Source organism: Bactrocera oleae, chromosome 6 (genome assembly GCF_042242935.1).
Source record: "Bactrocera oleae isolate idBacOlea1 chromosome 6, idBacOlea1, whole genome shotgun sequence".
Taxonomy (NCBI): domain Eukaryota; kingdom Metazoa; phylum Arthropoda; class Insecta; order Diptera; family Tephritidae; genus Bactrocera; species Bactrocera oleae.
Genome location: NC_091540.1, coordinates 73,059,996 through 73,083,029, shown reverse-complemented (window position 1 = coordinate 73,083,029; position 23,034 = coordinate 73,059,996). Strand labels below are relative to the sequence as shown.

General features: G+C 37.0%; 1 protein-coding gene across 10 annotated transcripts in view; it reads left to right on the top strand.

Moving 5' to 3' along the window:
- LOC106617581 (serine-rich adhesin for platelets) overlaps nucleotides 1-23,034 on the top strand; it is a 65,697-nt gene that overhangs the window by 39,548 nt on the left and 3,115 nt on the right. For 4 of the 10 annotated variants that reach the window (XM_036364016.2, XM_036364008.2, XM_036364013.2 and 1 more), the window contains 8 exons: nucleotides 1-274; nucleotides 341-1,070; nucleotides 1,129-1,287; nucleotides 16,105-16,513; nucleotides 16,842-16,862; nucleotides 17,351-17,518; nucleotides 19,608-19,739; nucleotides 19,961-19,998. In XM_036364016.2, the coding sequence (XP_036219909.2) occupies nucleotides 1-274; nucleotides 341-1,070; nucleotides 1,129-1,287; nucleotides 16,105-16,513; nucleotides 16,842-16,862; nucleotides 17,351-17,518; nucleotides 19,608-19,739; nucleotides 19,961-19,998 (1,931 nt within the window). The other 6 variants (XM_036364017.2, XM_070111923.1, XM_036364009.2 and 3 more) reach the window with 6 other exon arrangements.

Sequence of the window (23,034 nt, the reverse complement as noted above, 5' to 3'; positions counted from 1 at the left end):
TTTAAGGACATCAATACTTGTTCGAGTAAAACATCGTCACCAGGGAGTTCCATAATGCTCTCGTGGTGCAATGCCGGAGAATCTCTTGCCGTAAAGGATTGTAGCAGCCTCAGTATTAGCAGCGAAGATAGTAATAAACTTCATGGATTTAATCATCAGGATAAAGACACAGACACGGAGAAAAACGATTTACAAAAATTCAAGCACATGTCAGTCGACTTGATTGAGGATGACTTAAGTGGCATCGTGACTGAAATGCAAGTCAGTACATTATGTGAGTATAAAAATAGAGGAGTCCAGCATTATTGTTCCAATACAAATTATTTCTCTTCCCATTCAGCTTCCTTAACTGATAACTTGGCAAATGAAAACAACAATTCCGGACTCAAAACATTAGAAACCAACACTAACAACGTTGCATCTGTGGAAAATACAAATATTGATAAACCAGATCGACCGAAATCGTTTTATAATACGCTTAATGAAACGAAATTTGCTGAGATGGCTTTAGCCGGCAGCACTTATCTTTTGGACGACGAGACCTCTCCCACGGATAGTCTGGTTAGCAGCACGGAATCAGAAGAAGCCGCAAGCAAACAGAAAAAGCACAAAATAAACGAAGAACTGCAAGAGAAGGACATCGATGAGATTTCACCTGAACTCGAAATGGGTAGTCCCATTTCACCGGGAACGCCAACACATGCTTCACATTCGCTCTCACTTTCCGATTGCGGTAATTTGATTGATGATGAGATCGCTGACCAACCGGCATTGCTGTTTAACAGTGAAGCACATGATCTAGTGGATAGCTTAACGTCACACAAAGATAAGACAGACACTCCGACACTTATGGAAAATACAGGTTCAATACGTTCACTGAAGAGCCAATCGAAGGCGCGCAGTGCACTCCAGCAAGCAATTGAGTTGAGCCTTCGCACACCTCGCTCGCTACGAAAGGCGGTAATGGAACGCGCTGATTCTCTTGATACTCTCTCTCCCTGTGAGTCGATATGTTCCGATGATCTAATGATGGATTTCGATATACATAGCAGTGTGGATTCTATCGATCGGTAAGTTCAAAAAAGAGTTCGCTAAAAATAACACTCACTATCGTCTATTTTTTCAAAGATCTGGCTCCATAAAGAGTCGAAGTGGTTCGGATCTATATAAAATTGACAACACAGAACTATTTTCGGAGCTGGAACGTAAAGGGAGCGATGTAATGAAAGAACTGAATTCCCTCCTACGTCTTCGTTCCAATAAAGGCGCAGATAAGGATGTTGTCATGTGAGTACAAAATAAAGAATTTTAGATTCTAAATTATGCTTAACATTTAAGCCTTCTCCAATATCTGAACAAAAGTCATAAGAGGCCTCTCACGATGTGTATGCAGGAAATTTGTTACGATGTCCCTTCTTTTCACATCACCAGTTCCAAACAATTTTAGCCTGTGTTCAAAGCAATATTTTTCTTGACTATTAACCTAAATAGACAAATGATTTTAAATAATAAAATGCATGGTAAAGGTTTGTCACATCTGATAGTTTTAAAATAATTAAAGTTAAAACAAATTAAAACGCAAAGCTCACACAGACGGCAGAATCGGCTTAGTTTTGAATCAGTTTACCTTGACGTCGACCGGGTTGCGCTTCCGCTTCTGGATATTTGTTCATGTAAGAAGCACAGCCAAATATTTGACATAGACCTCCTCATTTTCCCAACTAAATTGCGTATTTAGCATTTTCACGGAATTTCTACAAATGGACTTATAATACTTTTCTGTAAAATATTCATAAATTTACTGTCTCATAAATTTCTTTATTTTGTTTTAAGTACTTTCGTTGATCTCCCCAGAAAAGTAAGTTTTAAAATATTGATCATTAAAAATAACACTATATATATGTATTTTCATTCCATTTCGCGGATCCCAACAATAAAACTGAAGCTTCATTATTACTTATTAAAGCAAAAATAACAGAAGTATATGGTATTTCTACCCAGACACATAAATAAAAATTTAACATGACTAATTGTCTTACGCTTGCATTGTTGCCGTAGATGATCTCGCCATAAATTACCATGATGATGTAAAATGTAAAAAGTTTAGTACGAAAACATAATTAAAATTTGCTATACTATGAATTGTAATCATTGTAAGTGTCATCTACACCCTCTAGAGAAAACGACAGTGCCTTTTAAGTTGCTATCGTTTGTATCAGTATATTCAAAATCAGAAGATGTGGGTCCGGAAAAGCTTATTCTCTGCCTACATTAATCTTCCAGCAACACTTAACTTTTCTTTTGGGCAACCTAACAAGCAAATATTATAACGGTGTTGCTACCTTTGACAAAGAAATATTATACCCCAAACCATTAAAAATCGGGTCATGAAAAAGCAATAATTTTGGACCATCCGGGTTCGGTGTAGAGCACCAGTAAATGCCAACATAAAAGTTTAAACTCACCATTCCTACTTGGTACAAGTTACATCGTTATCTAGAAAAAAGCAGCTGTTTCACGCTGATGGGAAAATCACAAACACCGAACATATTTACCGGCGACCACGACAACCAGCAGATGGGAAATAGGATTGGCGTAAAAAATAGGCAAAGCCAAATTACACCCACTGAAAGAGATGGGAAAATTACGGAAAAGACAACAATAAAGAGGACAATAAAAGTTATAGATAAATGCAACATGGAAAAATAATGCAAATACAGTACAGTGTGTGCATAAAGTGAAGTATAATCGCTATGCCGCCGCGGAGTTAAGCCACAGCAAATAAACCGCGCGCTGGCAACACAATTGTAACAATGCCGACGACAACAATCACCAGCGACCTTTCACGAAATTTAACAAATCGACAAAGATTACAACGCGAGTCGGCCGAAGCGACTTAAGCGGTTGACAACAACAACATGGCAGCTACAATAGCGCTGACAGCAATGACAAAAGCCAAACAACCAAAGCTCAGCCCGCAGCCGCAAAGACCCGTTACAATAGCAGTAATATTTGGCAATCACCGAAATTCAATTGGGCTTTGAATTGGCCCAAGCGGAGCGCCTCTTCAGCTGTTGCTAATGCTTTCAAGTGCATTCACAACTAGCAATTTATGAAAATGCACAAGCACATTCGTATGTACGAGTATGCACGCTTGCAACAGCGAAAACTCTTGGTGTCAGCATTGTTGCACTGGTTCGTTGCACTTGCCGCTGGAAGCGTGGTGTAAATTGCCGGCCGGCCAGCAAGAGTGCATTCAAATGCCACTGCCACTGCCCCTGCTTCTGCTTCTCCCTCCCATGAACTCTACTGAAGGCCCACGCTTGGCTTCTGGTTGTTCTTTTTGCACCAAGCGATTGCACGCTTCAGCAAAATGCTGCGACTTGGCAAGCGTTCACAGCGGAAAATGAAAATGCCAAAGACGATTCAAAAAAATGAAAGGAAATGGCGAAAACGCATCGGCACAGTGGCAACGGCGAGGCATGAAGCATGTTTATGCGCCAGCGCGAATATAAATAAAATGTCAAACACTTTAGCAGCGTGCAGGTGACGTAGTCTCCCACAAGCGGGGCTTCCATTTTCCAATGCGCAGGCCAACACGATTCTGCATTTGTGCGCAGAGAAACGAGCTCACCGTTCGTTGCTATTAACCGTTAGTCACCCATTCGCGTCTTCTCAACGCTCTTCGCCACCAGATTCGCACAAGCTGCAGAGTAACCTGACGGCATTTTACCTCCTGCTGCCATCTCTTACACAATAAAAGTAAATTGTCTTGTCAGACCGCTATCGGATGTCGATTGTTGGTCGCCGACTGTCGATTGCTTATTGGCAACCATTGCCACTTGGTACTGCTGTTGCTATGCTATGCTATGTACTGGTTCATTTGCTGTTTGTTGTTTGTCGTCGATTTGCTCTCTTAGAGAAAACAGTTGTTATTCTTATTGTCATACCCGATGCAGGTTTGTTGCCGTTAGACATGGTACATACATGTATATATGTACATGCTTGTGAGTATGTACAATATAAGTACTCGCATGAACATTTGTATTATTGTACACAATCAGATGGCATATCTCGGGAAACCGCACATTGTCGCTAATAAAATAACGCTACTTTATGTACCGTTAAAACATATACTAAGACATAAGATATCTCAGTATTGTTGGCTGTTCGGTTAGCAAGAAATGTCTAATACTTAGTATCTGATAGACACAGCAATGTCAACCATCCGAGTTTCCTTTAAACATTTTTATCCATGTAAACGTGTGTATGTGTGTCGCCATAAAGGCCCGCTGAAAACCACAGCTATAGTTCCTTTGAAAGTCGCGTGAAAGTTAACTCCGATTCTGACAAATTTATTATTTTGGTCCATGCATTCCTTGGGATAGAAAAATAGTTGATATAGGCTCTACTTCATCTCGGATACTGCAAGTGAGAAAAACGACTTTTCTAGAATAAATTTGCCTTTAGCAAATGCTATAGCCGAGATAATGAAAACCTCTAGGAAATTACTCTCTAACAATTGTGTATCAATCCCGCTATTCCCCTGGCAATGACTGCAAATAAAACTGCGCGCTCCAAGACCCCGCAAGTTTTGCTACTGCTAAGGAAAATGCTCACAACCCGCCCTACGCTCCAAGGTGGATTTCGCTGATGTCCTTTTGCCATTTTACTTTGAGGTTCTATTTAGTTGCCATAGTGCAAATATAAATAAACACATGCACACATATATATATACCTATAACTTCTAATTTGTATGTGTACATATTTAAAGTGCACCGTTTTGCACAGGGTGGCAGAAAAGAAGATACTATATTGTTTTGGTTTGCCTTCGCATTTTATTAAGTTGTATATACATACCTACATATGTATTTATATTAGTACATATGTTTAAGTAATAATACGGCCCTTTCAATATGAAAAAGCTTAACCATGTACATACTTATGTACCTTTCGTTTGGGCTGAACGTCAGCGACTTTATTTACTAGTTTTATTTTTGTCTTACGAGTATGTTTTTTTTGTTTGATTCCCCATTGTGTACGGTTTGTGTTCACGCCATAAATCGTGGCACACGTCGCACATATCTTTGTGTGGCAAGTGTCGTTCTTTGCACCAGCAAGACGGTCTAACTTCATTGCAATTGGCAATTCGTGCCAACATTAGTCGTGTGAACCGCTTTATAGACATTGTACTCTGACTTTGAAAATCAAAATAAAATAATTCAAATGTCAATGATATATGTTACATATGTATGTACATACATAAGTATGTGCTATATACATATATACATGCATATAAGCATGTGAACCATTTATCGAAATATTGTTTTATCTTTCAGAAATTAAATATTGAAGCATTTTCCACCAAAGCGAAGTATTTTTTATACCGAAATTCGAGAATGGAGAGAATACAAATAAAATAGAATTTCGCAAAAGTTAACCAAAATGCTTCAAAGTTATTTAACATTTTCAAAGCATTAAGTTTTCTAATCAGTTTTCAAAATTGCGGACATATGTATGTATTGTATAAAGAAATTTATATTTAATTTGCGCCAGCTGGTTTAAAATTCACAGACCATTTTCATGCGAAGAAGCTTACCTCGTCGAGACTCGTCGGTTTTTTCTATTTCGTAATACTTAGTTCGTGCCCATTTTCAAGCAAATGTTGATAAGTTCTGTCCCTTGATTTGCAATATATTCTTTTCTTACCACTTCATCAAGGTATGGATGCTTTCAATTATTTACTAGAAATATTGTAAATATCTTGCTCGATAACGGATTTGTCGTTAATGTCATTGACACTTCGAATTCTTCGTCATGTTCCGAAATTTGATCCCTGTTTCAACTTGGAATGTCAGTAATGCGTGCAATGCAATGCAATTTCGTGGAAGTTAAAGAGCGGACAGAATTCCATGTCTGTGCATTGGAGGCTTCAAAACAAGGAAATAACTACAACCGATCGCAGATATTCTATCCGATCGACAAAGGCTTCGGGCTGCGATTTTCCGCAGAACTCTTGCACTTGAAACTGGACGGCATAGCAGTAAATATTCAAAACCACAAATAACACAAACTCATGAAACCAAAGTGCAAAACAAAGAGACAATGACTGGGGCAATAAATCAACTCGACGTCATCTCGCTGAGCGACGTCATGTCTTATTATTTATTTTCTATTGTTGGTGTTGTTGGTTCATGTTCTATCTGACTTCAATTTCAATGTTAACCCAACTATTATAAAATCATACAAGCGTACGTAATCTGACAAACTTGGTCGTTTATGTTCTTATGTGAAGGCAAAGGCAGCCAAGAAAGAGAAGTGGAAACACCACAATGTACAGCGGAGACAGGCCGGGAAGTGTTTTCAAAGTGTATCTAAGAAACTGTTTTAGCGCGTAACAAATGTGTTTGTGTGTGTAGTACACTCTCGTACAACTGATAGAGAGCGCACGCACTGTGGGACAAACTAATCGGAAATGAGAAATTTGGCTCCAAAGTAAATACTTATAGCCAGACTTCCAGTTGGAAAGTCGTTTTGAATCATTGATCTTATGTGTTAATTAATTTGTACAATTTAGTTAAGGACAGATGTATACGAAGTAATGTTGGCACGTGAAAAAAAACACTTGTGCTCAGTTTTTTTTGCACTACTTCTAATTCTAATTAGTCTAATTTTTGTCAACTACTATAAACGCTTTCATGGAGGTTATGTAATGAAGTAAATGTGTTGTTGTTGTTGTAGCGACAGAAAACATTCCTGAAGTAATTTCGAGTTGACAGTTCTTGGCCGGCTAAAAATCCGGGTCCGTTCCGGTTATTTAGACCCGACTGTCGTGGGAACAGAACGGAACGGAAGGAAATGTGTCTTCACCTCTTGTATGAAAATAATGAAAATATATTGTGGAATAGCTTGACATGTTTAGTTGCCAATTAAGCGCATATAAAACTTCAAACTTTGTAAAGGCGATTTTGGGGTAATTATTCTGCCAATATTCCCACTGCGTAGCAATTTCGTCTAAAAAAGCAAGCTGAAATTAAAATGCAAAGAACTAACAGCGTTTAAGTGAAATGAAGCAGTTGCTGCAACGTAAAATGTTTATAGCAATAGAGCAAAGAGCGCCAATTCGCTCTCCGTGTGCTTTTGCACATTTACTTTGAATGTGTTTTCATTTGCTTTGCCTTTTGGTCGCTGTCTTTGCCGTGGCTAGAAGCTGGCGGCTCTTGGCTAGCTGCCGTTGTTGGCTTTTAGCCAGTGTTGATGCGCAATTGAAAGCGAATAAATGTGCAGTTCTCGGTCGCGGTGTTTATTAAATTCGCCCTCTTTGATTATTGCTGAGCTATGTTTGTAGCAAAGTGAAAAAATTCGGCAAATAGTTGTCTGCTAGTAATCAAAAGCGAACTGCCTTTGAAATAATCTGAAAAAGAATGTATTTATAGCGCAACAACATCGCGATTGTTTTGTGTAACAAAATAAATTATATAAAAGTGTATATTTTATGCACTGATTTAATATCGGAAAAATTCAACACTTTCTGTCCACCTGAGTAAATGTGAAAAAACGTCAAAGTGTTTACTTGTTTTTGTTGGTATCCAGGAACGCTTCGGTGTCAGCGACTGCCTTTTGCCACCGTTATGCTTGGTTTGCCGCGCTTCTGCCTTTTGTTGCGCTGTGCAGATGGATTTTTATGCAGAAGCGCCAAACTGGCCCTAAAACAACGCTATATCGCGTTTGCCAAATAAAACCAAAAAATCACAGACTACACAATATGACAATAAATAATACCTGACATTTAGACACAAGTTAACCGTATCCGTTCATATTTTAAAATACACCACAAACAACGGCCTCTTGACGCATGCGCAAAAGTCATTGCCGAGTGAATTCTTTATAAGCTTCTTTTTTCATTAGGGATTTGTTTGAAATTCCATTGCGCTTAGTGAAGGTGTATACTTGCTGTGACTCCTTTTACTTCACTTTCCTTTCAACCGCAATTTTTCTTCTGCCCTCCTTTGCCACCTCAATCTCTGCCACGGCCACTCGGCGGGTTAGATGTTAGAGGTCTAAGCTTTTTTAATTAGTTTTTCAATATAGAATTACAAAGTTAAACAGCGGTTACTAAATAAAAAAACATAATGGAACCTCTATATATAAGAATATATTTTCATTATAGTGCCTTTCTACTCGGCGGCTTCCATTAACACTATTCACAGTATCCCTAAACTAAAATTAAACATAATAAATAAAACAGTTATTTAATAGTTTAATATGGTTATACTCGTGCAAAATGTTGCTACAGAGTATAATAGTTTTCTTCACCTAACGATTGTTTGTATCACATAAAACTAATCGAGGTAGATATAGGGTTATATATATATAAATGAGCAGGATGAAGAGACGAATAGAAATCCCGGTGACTGTCCGTCCTTCCGTCCGTCCATCTTTGCAAGCTGTAATTTGAGTAAAAATTAAGACATCTTGATGAATCATTAGGGAGGGACATCTGTAGTTTAAAATTTCTTGAAAAACTGGGCGCTGAAGCTGTAACTTCCAAATTCCCTCAGGACAAATATTTTTAGCACCTCTATCGACAGTGTGAAAATGGATGAAATCGGGTGGCAAGCCCGCCCACTGCCCATGTAACGGTTTTAATTAAAACTACTATAAGTGCGAAAAACAAAAATATATATATAAAATCATAAGCATGTGTTCAAAATTCATCTAAGGAGCATTTGGATATCTTATTACTTCAAAAAAAATAAAATAAAAACACATAGCTACTGTAAGTAATTTTTGAACAACGTGAATGTCACATCTAAACGGCACTATTTTCGCAAAGTTTTAGCCCCATTTCTTTATTGTCTCTTAATTTCTAACTGTCACATAATAAGAAGTTTAGAATGGTTTTATATGAGAAGTAGGCATGGTTGTGGACTCAATTCGCACACCGTAATATAGGAATGTCATAATGTTATAAACCTAATTTCGTCGAAAATGGGCAATTAGGTCACACAAATGTATTTAAAGAGGATTTCAATAGGATGGAATATAGCTTCATATCTATCTCGATTAGATTTAGGTGATATAAACAACCGTTACAAAAAGGGACGCAGCAGAGCCAGGTACATTATGGCCCTCAAAATAAATCAAGAAGATACCAAATTGGATTGTTATTTGTTCACGATTTCATCGAATAATGCATGTTTTATTCTTTCGCAACAGTTTTTAGTAAGTTTTGCGAGAACCTGAAGGAATTTCCCAGGCTTCGATTCTTACATATATATTCTTCTACTATCCGGCATTTATCGATAACCCTCAAGCTTCGATTCGTTACGAAAACACAACTACTCGTATAAACACCGTTATGTTTTCAGCCTTAGGAATTTCTTAGTTTTCTTAAATAACGGCCACTTCACATGGTCTAGAGGGGTTTTATTTCTTTCGCTTTAGAAAATACTAGTAAGCGCTAAATAATAGTATTTAAGACTACATAATCACATTTCCTGAAAGTTAATGATACTATTTTCCCGCAAGCTTCTCATTAATATGAAAACCTAATAGTGAAAGCGCTACACACTTTTTAACATTTTCGAAAATAGATTCCACGCTTTCGTGTTTACTTCGGTATCATGCTGATTTGTAAGCTGATTTCTATTTAAGGTTTTTTGATTTATTGATTGCTCTTGCTTCGTACAAGCCAAAGAAACTTGAGTCTTGTATTCAACTACATGCGTAAGTCTTACCGCTTATTGTTTAATGAGTTTCGGTGGTGCCGAGATGGGCTGGAGCATTAGCCGAACACTTTCAAAATCAATCATTTTAATTAATACTATTTTTATTCGATGCGGACATTAAGAACGCACCAACAGTCAGCGCTCTCACTAGTGGGCTCAACCATGACAATGAACAGTTAATTATATCATCGACGATGACTTCATTCGCGAGTAATAATTGAGTTATATGTTATAACAGTTAAATGTTTGAATTAATTTGAAAGCAATAAACATATTGCTATTGGCATCATTGTTGCCAGGAGATGACGGGCTTGCTTCTGGCTGTAGTTTCTAACACGCACTCAAATAAGCTCTTAAAGATAATTTGGTAAACTTTTAATTTCAGCTAGTTCAGTCTCTTCCCAGTCTAGTTTGAAAGACAAGAAAATTAAGCGCATTCTTGCATCTCTCAGCATTGCCATTTATTTTATATTTTTCTGAAGTAATGGTGGTCATTAAGAAAGTGTTTACCCACAAAGTGAACTGATAATGAAAGCAAGCTTCGGCGTCCCGGAAAAGTTTGAAATGCAGTGAGAAAGAGGAAATGGCGTACTGATTAAAATCGCCAGCAGCTTTGCATAGATTTTTTAAACAAATTACAATTTGAACTACAAGACGTCTTGATTGTGGCAATTTTCCCCAGTAGTAGTTTAGGTCTTGTTGGGATTTGCGATGATGAAGAAATTAGAGAGCGTCGTCTTGGGTGCATATTTGAGTGTGTGTGTTAAGGTTGCGGTGTAACTTGTGGCTAAGGCCGCTAGCCTGCTGACGCCTGCCACATTGTAATTCGATGTGAGGGCAGTGCCTATCAGTTTGACTTTACATAAACGATTATACACTAGTGTTACCTACATACGTACGCGCGTGTATATTTCAACTACCACTTTCCATTACTTTATTCGCCTTACTAAAGCTGCGCAGATCTCAAATTACTGGAAAGAAAACAAAACAAACAACAAACAACAGAAGTACTCCTACATTACTTTAATATGAATAAAATATTACCTTAATGCATTCACAGTTAATATACTCGTATGCACAAATGACTTAAGATCGTAATTAAGAGCGGAACTTATCCGAGAGAAAATAACAAGCAATTTCTGCACAAACACGAACCTTCGATGCATTTAAAAAATAAACTATATAAAAATTATAAAGAAATATAAAACAACAGTGTGAAATAAATTCAATTTTCCGACACTTTATTATATTATTATTGTAAACGTTCCTGACCCGATCGTGATTGCAGTGCCTTATGTACGTCAAAACGGATATATATGTATACTAACATTTATTAGTATTTCTATATACAAAGTGCGAGAAACAAAATGAGAGATTGTGAGGGCTCTACGCTCTTGGAAATCGGCAGTTCTAATAATTGGTAAGAAATCGCCCTTCTATGTTTTGCTAATTCTGGTTGATATCATTCGTTGCTGGTTAAATTTTATCAAACGTCATTAATAGACATCTAGCAAACTAATGAATTTAATGTTTACAACTTGACGCTATTAAGGTCTAACCTCAGCCTGAATAATTTGGATATATGTACTTTATTTAACTGTTGTTTGAATACTCGACATTCGAAGATAAATTACTTTTATGAAAGCTCGTCAACAAGTCCCACCAAATGAGATTTTTTATAATTTATTTTCGCGTGTCGAGAAGATGCTATTCGCAAAGTGAAGAACGAGGCACTTCAGGAACTCAATTATTTTGCGTTCGCACCAATTACGCATGTACTCGTATGTACATATCAAAGGTTTCGCTCGTCGACTTGGACCCATCTCGTATGGTACATGGTAGGGAAACAATAACATAAGCGAGCATGTTTATTTATATTTACATATGTGGCCATTTCCCCTTCCGTTGTGTCTTGATTATAATGATGTTGCGAAATTACAAATTCTCATTATTCCTCTAGTTCTCACTCTTTAATTCATTGTTTTGTGCTGAGCAGATCGTACGTATTTATGTAAGTGTCTTTGAATGAAATAATCCCGGTAAACACACGCAGATGCATACGAAAGGTTTGGTGCTGTGAAATTTCGTTTTTCTTACTTACATAGATATTATCTTCTACGTCTGATTGTTTGTGGCCCGTCTTTTCGTCTATAAGAATCTAATTAATGTACCGCAGTCAGTTGGTCATTGACCAGCCGTAATTACTGCGCATCAACTATTAGGGGTGACCTAACGACTTCTTGCTGACAATTCCATGTATAATGCGTACCATAAGCTGTTTGTTTTTCATTTACTTGATTGGAGCTCGCAACATTCAGATCTCAAAGTAAAATTCGAGAAAAGTCCAAATGAAGACTATAGTTTAGAAAAACTAATATTAATTATAAAGTATATTAAATTATCAAAAACGAAAATAATTAAATTGTATCTCCCAATTTGTTCTTCAAACATTCATTGACCAAAGAAATTTAACTATAAAATTTAAAGTAAGATTCAAAAGGATTGGAAGTGCCTAAAGGCTTGCTTTCGCGATTAACTCGATCGCATTTTCCCTAAAACGCCAAAGTGTCGTGCTGCTTTTGATTAATTTGTGCTTTGAATGCCTTAAACCACAAACAAGTTGGCTAGGCGACTTCAAACATGATTTGTGCCACATACACTCACGATCGCAGCATTATTTTATGACTTTTATTGTCCGCGGTGACAAGACCTGATTCGAAGGCTTTTGACAGCCGTTATGGCAGGAATGCCGTTTACGGGCTAACTCCCCGCCTTAATGTTGCTCCGCTAGCCAGCAACGAACCAATTATGTTCCCCTTAGGCTTGCAACATGATGCAAGCCGTCATCTGACATTTCGACAAATGTATTAAATGCAATTACGAAATAGCGCCACATCAAACAGCTTTCCTGGATTTTCTTGCATTTCTTGTTTGGCAGTTTTACTTAGCCGATGCCATAATACGTATGTACATGTGTATGTAGACCGGAGCCATTGCAGTTTGTTGACAAATGACTATAAAAAATGTTATTAATGAGCTATTTGCGAGTAAATTACGAATTACTGAGAGTTTCAGGAGCTCTGCTGCAATCTTTGTTTATAAATTTTGTTAATTTGAAGGTGATGTTTCCCCTGAAGTTTTGAAATTTTTCAAAAATATCATTTTCTAAATATACTTTCATTAATAAATCCAAAAACAGTGGTGTGTACGCTTATGGTTTATGGTCTATTAATCAGTAAGACCAAAACTTTTATCTTTAATAATGCTCAATGGACTTTCTGGAGTTCTCTCAAGGTAAAATAGTATTTATTGAATTAAAATCTGTATAAGCTTTCCAAAAAAATTGTCTACTGGAAAGCTAACTCTCCTGTCCAAAGAATACTCGTAATAGCAATTGCAAAAGCTGCTTTTTAGTGGGGATGCGGTTGGCATTAAAACAGATTAATGTGCCTAATTGCCATTAACACCATGGCCAAGGCGACGATGACGGCGGCGGCAGCCGATATGACAATGATGGTACCTGCTGGTGATGACTCTGACGTAGCGCTGAGGCTGACATCAACAATATCGCCACTGGCGTTTCTCTGTTTGTCCAAGCGTTTCGTCGCGTGTCAACGACACGGTTGGACGGATTAGTGTTTTCAGCGGCAGGTCGCGCGTCAGCCGTGGAAGACCTTGTTTTGCATCATTGGCGTTGAAAGAACGGCTTTGGAGCGCGTGAGTGTGGTAGTGTGTCGGTGCTGTTGTGATTACTGTTGTCAGCAGCTGAAAGGTGTTAGCTTCGGCACGCATGCGCGTATTTGCTTAATTGTTTGTAACAAAACGCAGACCGGTGAGTGAAAGTAATCGAATTGCGTGCAACATGTGGCGCATTGACTTGCTGGGTGTTTTGAAATGAAGCCGCAGAGAAGCAAGTGTTTCATAAATATTAGTTGCTTTCGATTTCTTTAGATAATCGTACCCAAATAGTTTTTCTAATTATTCAAGCAAATATTCATAATATATAAAACCCAAGTGACATTATTCTGCAACAATCTGTAAACTACTTGACACGTTAGAAGCTCTCCACAGCAAAAAATGTATGGCCCTGTTTTCCGCATATTTATTCCTTTTTGTGTCGATCACTATTGCCCGCAATAGTTATGAGGGTTCTGTAGTAAATTTCAATCGACTAGTGTAATAAATAATTGGAAACCTCAAACTGCTCTTAAACTACTGTTAATTTTAGAAACACTCAACAAATGAAAACTGTACGTTGATCCTAACCCTTATTCAAACATCTCTTATCGTTTTAGGTAACTCTTGTTTTATTTATCAATCTGCATAATGCTTTAATCTGTTGTTTTTTCTATAATGCATGTTTACATCCCACTTGTAGTAGGCAAACTTATTATATTCGGGGAGCTAAATACATATCTTTTTCGATATTTTTTCGCTTAGTTAGTTCAGTAAACAGTTAGCATTTAACTCGAATTCGACTCATTTCCTTTTGTTTGCCTCAATTACCCTCTTACCCTCTTTTTTTAAACTTTCGTTGACTTAGTATTTTGTTTATTTCTCTGTTATGAAAGTGTCACTGAGCAAGTGAATCAGTAGACCGAGTCGTAGATGAGAACAGAGAAATAAAGACTTTAGTTAGCTTTAGTTTTGGTGATTATCACAGCTGCTAAGAACATATATACAAGTATGTACATATATATTATATATTGATAGAGCGTTTAACCATTTCGAAAGTATTTTGCTTTCACTCCACAAACGAAGAGAGTTTTTAAGAAATCTGGCGCTTATTATGCCAAATGATAAAAAATACGTTGTTTTCAATGGTTTGGATTGTTCTAATAATTCAAAACTTTCTAAGCTCAGCTACGTTAATTTTATCTTAATTTCACTTTTTGAAAGTGAGATTTACTTCACGCCCTTTATATTTATCATTAGTTAGAACTTACTATGCTTTCTTAAGTCACTCTTCCTTGGAAAGAAACATATGCATGGGGAATAAGAAATCTAACAGTTGTTACACGAAGGCCAATCAGTATGCAAATCGTGTTTTAAAATTATTCAAGTAATAATTACGGTTTATTCTTATGTTTGTAAGAATTGATTTAAGTATGTAACTCATGCAATGCTATCGAAATGATTCATTTACGAGTATAATAATGCCAGCAGATGTAAATCCTGCACACACAATACGAGACTCAGTGTCCCTGTTGGAAAATAATAGTTATATAATAGCAGATGAACACCGGCGGCTTAACAAAGGAAGCCTCTTACATAAATTCATTTCTGAACGGGATTATAACGTTAAAAAGGCAGATAACACTCACTTTCATTCAACTCTCGCATCTAGTTAACTCATTTTTCTTTAATAAATTTTGCATCGCATGTAGTTATGATGCGAGCTATTTCCTACGGGAACATTGTGGCAGTGCGCATGTGCGGATTGTGTCATACTACGTGAGTAACAAAAATAAGAAACCAGAGGGAAGGATTATGCACACAAAACGTCAGTCTGACATTTTCTGGCTCGTAGTGGAGATAGCTTTGCCACGCCACTAGTGAAACTATTAAAAATCGGAAAATTTTCAACAGACTTATATTACAAACTTGATTAAGCAGATTCTGCTCTTCGTCACTCGCTAATATTAGTGCCTTTGTTTTACACAAATGCTGTTGCAACATCTAAGTTTGAGTCAGTGCTGTTGTTGTTCTGAATCGAAACGAAAATGTCCTCAACCCCAGAGCAAAAGCAGCAACAGCAGCAGCAACAACAAAAACCCCTACCGCAGTCTCCAATTGGTGCACGTCGCGTTCGTACCGATTTAAAGACATCAGAGAATATATTTCTGACAGCGGCGCGGCCGAGCATACCTCGCTCATCCTCACCCATTAATATTAAATCCGTCACATGTGGCAATATGCAGTCAGTGCATTCTCCGATGCAGAGTACGCAACACACTCCCTCTCCGAGTTCGCAAATGTTGCATGGCATACATAAATCACACCTGCCACATGCCACACATAAGCACAGAAGTTCTAAACGAACGCCAACTGTTGCTGTTGCAGCAACTAAAGGGATGACGACAACAGCAACAAAGTCAACGTCCACCTTGAGTGGCGTGTGCAACTGTTGGTGCCACTGTGCCGCTGCAACGGCGCTGTCAACTAGCGCGCCGCATGCCAATACCACATATCTGAGGTGCGCAACGCAATGACTTTACATTGATTTTTGAGGTTTTCATATCATACTAAATTTAAGATTTTGTTAATAGGCCAATGGAAACCATATTCTCGACCCATTATTTATCGGTTCTAAGTTTTGTCATGTACTAAAATGTTGAACGTATTTACCTGTTCTTCCTCACTCTCTTTTCAGTGCTCATTTGCCCGCTCGCGCCACTCGTCTTCTAAATCGTTCACGCTTGCAACAGCAACAGTATCCCTCCTCGATTGCCAGCGGTGTGAGCACTAATGCTGCGGCTGGAACTTCGGTGTGCGGCGGCGGCGACTCTGACAGCTCAAAATCAGCCCACAGTCTACGGCGCAGCGCAGCGGCTTCGCGTGCCTCAAACGCTTCCACATCATCAACGAATGCATCGTTGCCGCCGAGCACTCCTTACCATCATCAGAAACCATTTCAGCATCACTACTCACAACTTCATCGTGACTCGCACAGTTCTTCGGACGATCTCATGCTGTATGACAAATCTTTTCGAAACGCGATGATTCAGGATGTGTTGCAATTCAAAAAACAGTTGCTGCGGCTTCGACGCCTTCTACAGGACGTAAGTATGAGAGAAGTTCGAAACACTGGTCCAACACTGAACCTCACTAAAATATTCACTCAAAATAGTATTTATTATGTATTGTATACAAGTATAAGTATACTCGTAACATATATATTTTAGAATATAGTTGTTGTGTATACAAATCACTTTTCATTTTATTGTCATTAATATTTGTTTTTGTTTGTCTTTTCTATTTGCATGTAAACATATTTGGTTTTACCATGATCCTGGTTTTCATTTAAATTTTGCACCGCATTTAACTTTACAAATCCACATACATACAAATGTACATACAAATACAAATTTTATACCAATGTATCAACAGGACGAAGAATATTTGATGAGGGTATGTCCATGCTTTCGATTTTTTTCCTAGCTGCTAGAGGTTTTGGGAATATAGATCACCGAAAGATCGGAATAAATTTGGATTCTTTATAATTTATTGTTCTAAAAAAGTAAATAACGGCATCAGATTTTCTTTAGATTAAAAAAAAATTCTTTGATTTTACTTTTATTTATCGCAATGTGCTTTAATTTGCACTCAAAATTTTGCGAAATCTTTAAAAGTCCACAAAATTAGCTCCATCTGTGAGTTCATAGGTCTCATCTGTTTGCAATAAAGCAGCAAACGGAAACGAAGTGAGATTATGAAGGCGAATAAAAGGTGAACGACTTCAAATAACAAGAGTTAGTTACTAGAGCACAGTTCCGGCTAAAGTAAGGCAGACATACATACATACATACATATGTATATATCGCAGCACTAGTCGCTAATTTTCACAAATATTTACACATACGCTACAACAATAATAACAACAACTCCATTTTTCGCAGACGGAGACTCTCAACCCATTCGATAATGACAATGGGCAACTCTTCGCCGCCTGCGGCTTGGACAGCAAACTACTGGATGAAATGGACCTGGCCAGCCTGACATCCTCGACCACGGATGACCCAATGGTGGAGTTAGCCGATCTACGAAGACAGGTGGTTTACCTTCAGGTATTTGCACGTTTTTATAAGTTTGCGTTGTTATCTTTTCATTTGTCCTGCCAATAAGAATAAACCATACTTTAAATTTAAGTTCTTCTGAAACGTCTGAAAAGATTTCTCTAGAGAGTCGGCTATACCTAAAATGCGTACTTCCTTTCTACTTTATATGGCAATGCAATACTGAAAACTTAAAATTTAAAACAAAAGAATAAAAAAAATATGGCAATCCTCTTAAAACACTTCCGTTTCCAATTGAGTTTCTTAGGTCATGAATAAATTTCCGCGCTCTCGCATAGCCCATATAAAGATTTTCCAATACCTTAACCGCAATAATTACATTAAAACTAAGGTAATTACTTACTCACTTGCGAATAGTTTTGACTTTTCGACAAATTCAAATATTGTTTCGTTTTTTAACAAACTCTCTTTATTTGTAACATTTTCGATTCATATTTGCATACAAACATCTCTATTTTGAATCACACCTTTTATATAATTATATATAGTTGTATATCCTTTCGATTACATATACAGCATGTTAATAAATGTACTCGTACACTAGTAAACAGTATGTAACAAAATGCACCGATTAAACCCCGCCGTGGGCCACATACAAACATAGATACAGTGCGTACACTGCGCGCCACTTGAATAGTACATGAGCAAGCTATTTTTTGTTTTGAATGAAAACCTTTAATCGGATTTCTTTTACTTTTACACTTTTGTTTAATTGAATCAGATTATTTTCAAAGGATATTATATATTTAGAGCGAGGACTTGAGCGTCCACTCAGCTCTTGTACAAATATAGGTACATAACCTAAAAAAAAATAACAGACACATTTTTAGGTTTCTTTTACTTGAGAATAATGCAGATCCAGACTTATCAAGACAGGCAACCCCAAACATTCATTGTTGGATTTACTTCTCCACCCTTGGTATGTAAGCAGTTTAACTGATGAGCTCTATATGAAGTTCGCTGTAGGGATCTTCTAGATTTAAATGTTTCCACTGCAAATGATGGAGTGATGCCAGTGGTCCAGCTCATATGACTGCGGCGAAATTAAAAGCTTTGCTTCTTGCGTACCGCTTTAAATGTTCATTTTCAATGTGCATGAGTTTTCAGCTTGAAAACGCAAACGAACGAATTACTCTAATTTTAGGCCTGATTTTCGAATACCTATAAAGTAAGTGTGTCATTTAAGTGGCGCAAAATTTGTTTTATGAAAGTAAATTAATACAGCAAATCAGCATATAACGGTATATTGGCGCATATACAATTGGCGCGTAGTGTACATACTGAGGTTTTGTAATAAATACTATATTGGAAGTAATGATCAGGAATACTCTGCAGTGAAACAGCAAAATTATGAAAAAAAGTATTTACTTAAAATTTAAATGATATTTCTGGCCCCAATTGTAGAAAAATTTAAAAATGATTTATTTTATTTATCTTACTATTGGAAAATCTAAAGGGTGAATGGATATTTTAAAATTTAGATAGAGCGCTTGATGTTTTCAACCAGTTACCTTCACTGCAGGGTACATATGTATATACATGCATAGGTATTGAAAACGTTGTGTAAACAAGAAATAACATTTGATATTCAAATATCGCAAAACCTTTCAATGAAATTGGTATGGAAAATATGTGAAAATTTTTGAAAACAAATGCAATTGTAACACACTGCAATCCATCTAATACTTCCTCGAAATAATTTCAAATTATCCAACTGCATTGTAGCTTCCAAAAAAGAGCAAGATTTTCACGAGCGTCGATGACTAGAATGCATTGCACCCATATATCCAGTATAATTGAATTAAGATGAAACAATTAAATTCCCCTCTTCATAAATACACACATACATAACACATGTACATAAATGTCACGGAAGCGGCGAGTTTCGTATATATTTTGCTTTCCTTTCTTTCCGATTTTGTTACGTATACTATTTTGTTTGACTGTATATTAGTTCTGTAGTACCGTCCACTGCTTGACTATAGTTCTAAAATATCTTGGTATTACAATTTCATAACGCTGCACAACTAACAAATTACTACCGGCTAAAATACATATACTACAACAACAACGACGATAGGGAGAAGTTGAAGATCGCGAGCGAACCATTCGTTTGCAGAAAAATCAAATAGAGCATCTGGAATCAAAAAAACCACCAATACAAAACGACCACACAAAAGAAGTGATGAATATAGCAACGCAAACAGAAAGGGTAAGTCATTTCAAATATCTCTAACATAAAGGGGAGAACATGTTCATGCAAGTCATTTCTGTTACCAGTAAGTTTAATACACAATACAAAATTTTTTGGGGGGTTTTAAAGCTTAAAGTTTTAAAAAAATAAAACAATGAAATAACTTTTAGCGATAAAATATCAGGAAATCTTTGCTAAATATTCTTTTACTTATAAGACTCTCTGTTTATATCCAACAGACACGACCACTTTCATATGGCCTAGATGGACTGTCAAGGTAAGATCTTGAGAAATAATTTAGAAGCATAGACACTATGTAATTTAGCCAGTTTGCTGACCTAATAATTGCAATATAAATTTGAAGTGCAGAAAAATGAGTTTTATCACAGCCCACTGACAACCAAATTTTAATTCCTCCTTCTTTTTACTTCGATTTTCGCCCCACAGCGTTACCACGCAACACGACAGCAGACTTCAACCCACTTGCGGTTGTAAAGAAAAGACTTTACATTTTTTCAACTATCTCAAAACTAAAATACCCAGAAAACATTTCGCCCCCTGCCAGATACTAATCACATCCATCCCGACAGCCACACAGCGCTTCTTCATTATAATTCACCGCAAATTGCAACATTTCAAAGACAACTTCGGTGGCATTGTAATCGGCTGCCTAAACGGCTTCGCTGCTCCAAGCGACCGAAGTGGCCGAAGTGATGGGTGCGACGACGGTGGAGACGTTGCTGCCAATGGCAGCAGTCCGTTGTGCCTTAGTCGTAGCGATGGCACCTTGCAACGGCTTGCTGCATCTGCATGTGGCACATTGGTGCGCTTCACGCGCTGTTGCACCGATTTGCATAGTTGGCGCTTTTTGCTGGCAAATTGTAGACAGCTTTCATGCAATATTTTGGCGTGCTACAATAACCACTACACTAACTCCTGCAACTACATGCATCACTATTACCGCGGCCTAGTTGCACGTAGCCAAGACGCAGCCAATTGGCTCGATTTTCGTGTGCGCAGTGCCGGTGCTTTGCTTGCGACGAAGATCTTTTGCTTCTTTCACCATCTGCAACGAATTCTGCCGTAGGCAAATTGTTTTGCGAAATCACGTAAAATTAGGAAGACAGAAAATTAAGCTGCAACAACACTAACCAAACCACAACACACTTGTATTTGCATACAACAAGTGTTTTCTTTTTGTATGGTGTTGGAGTTAGAAAACATTAATTAACTTCTACTAAACCCCGTTGCAATACTCACACACATACTTAATTACTCTTAGGGATCTTACACAACTCTCTTACTGATATGCCACACATTATATTTTCTAGCTTAAGCATAGAACTACTTATACACCAAATCTAACATTTCGATTCTCTCTTTCATGCTGCATTTTTGAATGGGTTTTGTATATCTTATTAAAATAAAAAATTTAACAAATATAAATACTTTTAATTACACACACGCACTCACACTCACATGTCCTGTAAAACACTCTCACAAATCACAAATGCCCACCGATCGCTGAAACGTGGCAACAATGGTGGTGAACAATTTATAGAAGTCACTATGGTGAAGAACAGGTACTGTTTTGTGATCTTATCATGGCTGTCATGGTTCTATGTGCCATTAACATTATCTGTATACTACATATAACCTACTCATGTATTGACAACTGTTCCTCTTGCCTATGAAGTTAATGCAAATTGTTGTTATGTACTTAAGTTTAACACTGTACAATAAAGTTGAATAGACTAAATAAGAAAACAGTAATATAACTTTAAAATCAGCACTCAACGTCTAATTTATAATCAAGTTAAATAGGGATCGACTATTTGGGCATCTTTGTTACTATTCAATCAAAGCGGAAATTCTTAAACCAAGCAGAGGTACAATAGAGAGCCAGATATCCGAAGATGAGGCCTTGACTTACAGTGTATCTATATTAGAAATAAGTAGGGATGAGCCATCAGTATCAGTGTGGAACCAACAAATTATAACCTTAAGTGTAATATTGAACCATAGTTGAATTAAACTGAATTACGCTCTTTCTCTCGGATTACAACGTTCTCGTAACATGGTCAGCCGGTCTCCCGATGTTATCTCTTAGTACCATTCTCTTTTGTATCTATTCAAAGCCGTTGTCAAGCTATCGACAATCGACGTCTTATGTCACGCGCCAACTAATTAGTTAAAAAAAAACTACAATGAAAAAAACCCTATTCTTGAATTAGTATAACCTAACTTTTTAGTGCATCGAAAAGTAAAATAATAAAATTTTTAAAAAGTCAGATTGCAGGTTTCTACAGATTCTAACTTTTATTTCATTTAGTGACCAATAATTTATGATTTTTAAGGTCCATCGAGATTTAAGTAGTGTATGTGATCAGGAAGTAAAGGAACTAGTATAAATAAATTTAGATATGTAGATCTTACTGAGGTATGTGTATGAAGTTATTAAGAGTATCGTACACAATTAAAGCAGAAATAAATTTAGTTTTTATAAAATGTACAAAAACAATTCCAGCTGCAAAAATAGAAAATATTTTTTTAAATATAAAAAAACAATGTGCACTGTATTATTCTAGTATATACCATATATGCAATGTTACATATATTTATTTATTATGAACATGTTGGTCTCAACTATTTCTAAAGTTCACTGTAATACTCTTAAAAAGAGTGCAAAACTCTTATGTAACTAATATGAAAAACAGACAAAAGACATATATTAAAACTGCTGAAACTTTTTTAATTGCATGCGGCAATTAAGCAGACTTGTGAGGTAATCCTTCCTGTGATTAAAAATTAACAACAAATACCCGTAAGTGCAGTGCAACAGCGAGAGCTTGCAAGGGCTTGCAGAATTCTTCACATGTGTGTAGTCTCTTTCTTTGCTTTCGTAGCACATCTGAGGAATAGAAGCAACAAAATTCCGAAGCAGTTCGGATTAACTGTTGCACTGCGTAGTCGTTGACGGCAATCGAATGCTTGTTTAGCGAGATCGAATCCCGTTTTGTGATAATTGTGTCATAACGAATCAAACAATTAAATTTGGCTCTTTCAAAGAGATCAATGAAAGTTCAACATACAAGCATTCAATTGCACTGATATTGACGAAGAGAATATAGCATGCGACTAAAAATCTACAAAAACATATAAACACACACACACTTACCCATTATCTTTACTAAATGCTCTTTGTTCACCACATTCTTAATAAATACATGGAAATGATTGTCTAGACAAACACCAGATAATTATGTATGTTGCAAAACTGAAATAATTTTCTCGTGCTTCTTTCTCTTTCCTC